This window comes from Myotis brandtii, unplaced genomic scaffold, assembly GCF_000412655.1.
Source record: "Myotis brandtii unplaced genomic scaffold, ASM41265v1 scaffold440, whole genome shotgun sequence".
Taxonomy (NCBI): Eukaryota; Metazoa; Chordata; class Mammalia; order Chiroptera; family Vespertilionidae; genus Myotis; species Myotis brandtii.
Window position 1 is genome coordinate 2311671 of NW_005366834.1, and position 6414 is coordinate 2318084.

Genomic DNA, 6414 nt, shown 5'->3' on the forward strand with positions numbered 1-6414 from the left:
GGCATCGCAACCTCCCGATCCGCCCTGCTCTGTGCATGACAGGGGGCGGTGCCCCAACTCCCCAATCGGCCCTGCTCTGAGCCCGACCAGGGGCTGCACCTAGGGATTGGGCGTGCCCTCTGCCACCCGGGAGCAGGCCTAAGCCAGCAGGGCGTTATCTCCCGAGGGGTCCCAGACTGCGAGAGGGCACAGGCCGGGCTGAGGGACCGCCCCTTCCCCCCGAGTGCACAAATTTTTGTGCACCGGACCTCTAGTCCTATATAATAAAAGGCTAGTATGCAAATAAACTTAACGGCAGAATGACTGGTTGCTATGATGCGCACTGACCACCAGGGAGAAGATGCTCAATGCAAGAGATGCCCCCTGGTGGTCAGTGCGCTTCCACAGGGGTGGCGCCGCTCAGCCTAAAGCCAGGCTCACGGCTGGTGAGCACAATGGCGGTTGCAGGAGCCTCTCCTGCTTCTGCTGCAGGTGGGCGGTAAGGAGCAAGGAGTCCCGGACTGTGGGAACCCTGGACTGCAAGAGGGATGTCTGACTGGGGGCTTAAGTTGGCAGGTGGACATCCCCAAGGGTTCCTGGACTGCAAGAGGGTGCAGGCCGGGCTGAGGGACCCCACCTCCCAGTGCACGAATCTCGTGCACCAGGCCTCTAGTTCAAATATAAAAGTGAAGAGCAACAAGAAAGCTACAGTTTTTAGTATTAACATTCATCTGATATTACTTAGTACAGTGGTCAGCAAACTCATTAGTCAACTGGGCCAAATATCAACAGTACAACAATTGAAATTTCTTTTGAGAGCCAAATTTTTTAAACTTAAACTATATAGGTAGTTACATTGTTATTAACTTAATTAGGAAGAGCCACACTCAAGGGGCCAAAGAGCCGCATGTGGCTTGCAAGCCGCAGTTTGCCTACCACGGACTTAGTAAATGAGTTGAAATGTGAAATAAACACACATGAGGGAGAGAGACAATACCAGGGAAGAAGTAATTAAAGTAATAAAAAGCAACTTAAAAAGAAGAGGGGGGCTTAGGCAGGGGACTGTGATTAAAGAACTTTGTGCATTGCTCTTTTTCTTTAACTGTTAGGAAATTATCAATATCAACATCAATGTTATTGTTAGTTCTTGTCTCCCACTGTTCACCTACAGGAGGGAGCAACTCCCCAAATCTCAGGTCTAGAAATGCACCTCTCGGCATTATAATAGTATCTGTTGCTTCTTTACTGTCCAGTTCTCAAATATGTTTATTTAAAGAAGATTCTGATAAACATATGCTAATGGCAAGCTCCCAAACATGGTTACTTTGGCCCTTTAATCTAGTGTTAGTGATCAGCTGTTTCCCTTTTTAAGAAAATTTACTTTTTAGCCGGCCGGCGTGGCTCAGTGGTTGAGCAGTAACCTATGAACCAGGAGGTCATTGTTAGATACCTGGTTAGGCCATATGTCCTTGGTTGCGGGCTGGATCCCCAGTGTGGGGTGTGCATGAGGCAGCCAATCAATGATTCTCTCTCATCATTGATGTTTCTATCTCTCCTTCTCCCTTCCTTTCTGAAATCAATAAAAATATATTTACAAAAAAGAAAATTCACTTTTCTTTTATGTACGCTCTAATGGTTCAAGAAAATTTTATTGTAAGTCTAGATCTTTAGGCCAAAAGGTATAAATTCACAGGTTTAATTTATTTCTCTTAATTATGAGGAGGTTGAAATCCTCTTATTTCTCAAAACCACAGTCCAACTTCCAATCCTCATCTTTTTGATTCCCTAATACCATGTTCAATTTTCTAATCCAACAGGAACTCCCAGGATGTGAAATTTAATTTCCACTCTCTGTAGTATAAGTGAAAGCAAAAATCCTGCTGTGATTCATAGTCCAAAATGGAGCATTATTAAAATTAAAATATCACCAATACTAGCAACTTTTTTTCATGACTAACTGAATAAAATAGAACTGGTATTAATGATTCCCATCTTGCCTTATACCCTCTCTACTCCAAATCTATGTTCTATATTCATCCGGTATTTCCCCAGGAGGTATAAAATGCAAGCAAATTTCCAAGTTTAAACCTCTTCTCATTCTTTATCAAGTAACTTATGTGTTATATACTTAAGGAAACACTCCCTCATTTCTGTGGGCTAGTTTATGGGTTGTTCAGTGAATTTCCATTACATACAGTGTTTGAATCTTCCATAGAACTAATATGGAATTGCCGCTTTACTTTTAGAAGTACCTGATTCTTCTGAGAGTAAATAAATATTTCTCAATTAAAAATGTTGAAAGATTAAAAATGTTGAAAGATTAGACAGTAAACATTTTAACTGTCTACTACCAACCACAAATTTATCTGATCAAATGATTGATAATATCAATAATCTTTTCTTGAATTATGTTGATTCCCAGACAGAGTAAGAAATATGCAATGCTTATGCCTGCCATTTGGAAAATTACCCACTGTTTCACATCCATATAATTGGAAAGTTGCCCGGCAACTACATGCAATTTCAGTTACTAAAAAGCATCAGTCTTTTGACTTTTTGAGAGTGTTTCTCTGGACAACGCAGTCATTAGTTACTTCTAAGAGCTTTTTACTTAAAAGCAGGTGTTTGTTTCTTGAGTTTTCTCAACCTTGCTTTGTTGTTTATGAATAGTAAAATATGCCATAAAAATTGTCATCTGACGTCTTTTCCTCCAAAGTATATATCAATTTGGGGTTTACTTTATCCATTATGCCTGTAATAATGAGTAATTTTCCAGAAATAAAAAAATGGAGTCTGATCCAAATTTGATGGCTAAGTGCTAATTATTTCAAACTATTAAGCAAAAAGCAGACTGCTTTTGTAGACCCAACAATACTAGTAATACAATATATTAGGCATATTTGTGTCTCAAAATATTTATTTAAGGTAAACAGTTTTGATATTCATATAAAATGTTTTCACAGTTACGTTCATTTACAAGCTCCCATTAATGAAACTTTCAAATAAAGAAACAAAGTTCTATTTTAAAGAGAAAATAATCAGTTTAATATTTTCACATGTAATTAGATCAAAATGCGTGTTGATATGTCATCTAAAGAGCAAAAATCAAACCTATTTAGGTAAATATGTCTCTATAATTTTTTTGCATAATTGAAAAATATAGTCTCCAATTTTTAATTCTCTAAACTACATGTCAGTGTGCCTATAATGAATTATTACTACATTTTATATGAATATTAAAAAACACTTTCACGATATCTAAATTATTATAAATGCTTTATAGTTTTTATATTTTTTATCTGATAAAAAAATAAAAATAAATTTTAAAAGTATACTTGTTTATTGCAAATAATCAAACTGTGATCTTAGCATAGAAAATGTTTATTGATTGGATGGTACAATTAAAGAGATATTTATAATTCTTGTGTTTTACAAAGCCATGCTCTGTTCCTTTCATGGCAAGACCCTCCCCTCGGGGTAAGAATTCCATGGGAGCAAATGGATATTTACAATTGGAACCTGTATGTCCTTTTTTAGACTGTACTTGAGATTCTTGGGACCCATTTTCCCTACTCAAACATCCCTGCACTTGCTTCTTGGTCCAAGGAGGGTCTCTTTTCCAGGTCTGCCACCTTAAGGCCAGATTCACCCACTGTTATATTCACCTCTAACCCAGGCATGTGCCCTGACCAGGAAACAACCAGTGACCTCTTGGTTCTTAGGTTGACGCTCAACCAAGGAGCCACACTAGCTGGGCTCAACTCTCATTTAAAAAACTAAAATAACTGACCCCATTATTCAGTGATGGGATATAAGAAACTCTTTGAATTCTTTCAACATTGCGTGCCTTTAGACATTATCATGGGTATACTCTTTTTTTATTCTTCCTAGCTTCATTCAGACCAAGATAAAGGAGATGGATCACTCAAATATATTTTATCTGGAGATGGAGCTGGTACTCTTTTTATTATTGACGAAAAAACAGGTGACATTCATGCCACAAGAAGAATTGATCGAGAAGAAAAGGCCTTTTATACTCTACGTGCACAAGCTATTAACAGAAGAACGCTGAGGCCAGTAGAACCAGAGTCTGAGTTTGTGATCAAAATCCATGATATCAATGACAATGAGCCAACATTCCCAGAGGAAATTTATACAGCTAGTGTTCCTGAAATGTCTGTCGTAGGTAAGTTTATTTAAAACATTTATGTTGTTTTTCAAAAAGTATTAAAAAATCAAGAAATTCTCAAAATATTATGACCACTTAATTGAAATCACCATTGACTCCTACAAAAATCATACATAATATCCTCACTTAGGACAGGAGTTTTTGTATTTGTAAATCTTACAATACAAATAAGTGGACACTTTCCTCAAAAATCCAAGAAAATACCATTTAACTTAGTAGAAAACTATGAAAATATAAATTTTTGTCACATAAATTTGGATAATAGCTGTGTAATATTTTGACACCAAATATAAGTACATTTAGAACATAGGTTTAAAAAGAGTCTCTGCATATATAGTCTAGTCATTTGCCTTGAGTTTGTCTGGATTATCTTGACAATATAAATGATGGTGTTAATGAGATCATCCAATTATTTTACATAGACCACATTCATTTTTTATGAATAGAGGATTATAAAAAATTCAACATATGAAAACAGTTTTAGAGATATAGGTTTGGATTTAGTAAAATAGATTCATTTCTCAAATGTAGGACAAGTTATATAAACTGATAACAATTGGAAAAAAATTTGTAAAAGTTGTTATAGCAAAGTTTGAACTCTTCATTTCTCAAAAGCATTGTTCTGGGATTACTATTTAATATTTACTTCACTGAATCCCAAGGACTTTTGTCCATTGCCTTATTATAAAGCCTTTTTAAATGCCTTGAACTTTATGAGATAGCTTTTCATAGTTCGTGGAACTTGGGATCATCTTGGATTGCTTCTAAATTTAAATTTTAATCTATTCATAAAATTGTATTCTAGAGCAGATGTTAATTATTTTTATAGTTAATTAGTGGAGAGGGGGAAAGGAGCATACTTACTCCTTTGTGATTAGATATGCCCTTTACATCAAACAAATCTATTATGAGAAAATTAATTTAAGTATCAAACCTGAGCATTTGTAAAGTGACTGCATTTTTAAAAAATCTGATACACTCTATCAGTATCTATTTGCATGCATAAAAATAAACTTGTTGGCTACATAAATATGTACTTGAACTCAGAGTTAACTCTCGGTATGATTTTCATCTAAATTATCAATACATGTTTTTTTAAGAGGTCATGATTAAAGCCAAAAATCATTCAAGTCTTCCATGAAAACCAGTGCTTTTGCTCCTCCTTCTGGTACTGTGCAGAACTAAGCTGAATTTGGATACTTCAGGTACTTCTGTGGTGCAAGTCACAGCTACCGATGCCGATGACCCTTCCTATGGAAACAGCGCCAGAGTCATTTACAGCATTCTCCAAGGGCAGCCGTATTTCTCTGTGGAGCCTGAAACAGGTCAGGAACCATGAATTGGTTTGTTAATTTAATATTCTTTACGATCTTTACAAGTAGAAAAAAGGTGTGAAAATAAGAACAAACATTACCATTAATACTCCCAGCAGAGTGATGACGCCACACGTAGAGATTTACAAACTCCAAGTTGAATGATTGAGCAAGCTAAAGGCCGGGTAGGGTTGTGATGGGGTGGTGGGGGGGGGGGGAAGAGATCAACCGAAGGACTTGTATGCATGCATATAAGCATAACCAATAGACATAAGACACTGGGGGGTAGGGGAGGCCAGGGGATTGTCAAGGGCGGGGAAAAAAAGGACACATATGTAAGGAAAAAAAAAGGAGACATATGTAATACTCTTTGTAATACTTTAAGCAATAAAACAAAATTTTTTAAAAAAGAAAAAATGCCCGTTTTTACGTATGGGTTTGCGTCACATGGGTTTAGGTCATTATCCAGTACCTATGGTATTCTTTAAGAATTAGGAAAATGACCCAAATTGTAAAATATCTGCATTGGATCACTTTTACAATTTCTAGACAATAAACATTAATAGCAAAAAACATATCTTGTCTTTTAAAAGTCTCTAGTTTGGACATATACTTTGTGAGCTTAATCAACAGATAATTGAGATTTCAGTGACGATAACAAATGTTTTTATATTTTCTTCAAGGTATCATCAGGACTGCTTTGCCAAACATGAACAGAGAAAACAGGGAGCAATATCAAGTGGTTATCCAGGCCAAGGACATGGGCGGCCAGATGGGAGGCTTATCGGGGACTACCACCGTCAACATCACGCTGACAGATGTCAATGACAATCCACCTCGCTTCCCCCAGAGTAAGCTGCCTTTAATGGTCTTTCTGCAGGGTAGAAGCTTTAGAGTAAAAAAAAATCAGAAAAAACTCTCTCTCTCTCTCTC

General features: G+C 36.9%; 1 protein-coding gene across 1 annotated transcript in view; it reads left to right on the forward strand.

Annotated features, from left to right (window-relative positions):
• Positions 1-6414, forward strand: part of CDH10 (cadherin 10, type 2 (T2-cadherin)) — a 135787-nt gene that overhangs the window by 91237 nt on the left and 38136 nt on the right. The window contains exons 3-5 of the mRNA XM_005874481.2: positions 3871-4165; positions 5374-5493; positions 6165-6332. Of these exons, the coding sequence (XP_005874543.1) occupies positions 3871-4165; positions 5374-5493; positions 6165-6332 (583 nt within the window). The remainder of the gene's footprint in view (positions 1-3870; positions 4166-5373; positions 5494-6164; positions 6333-6414) is intronic.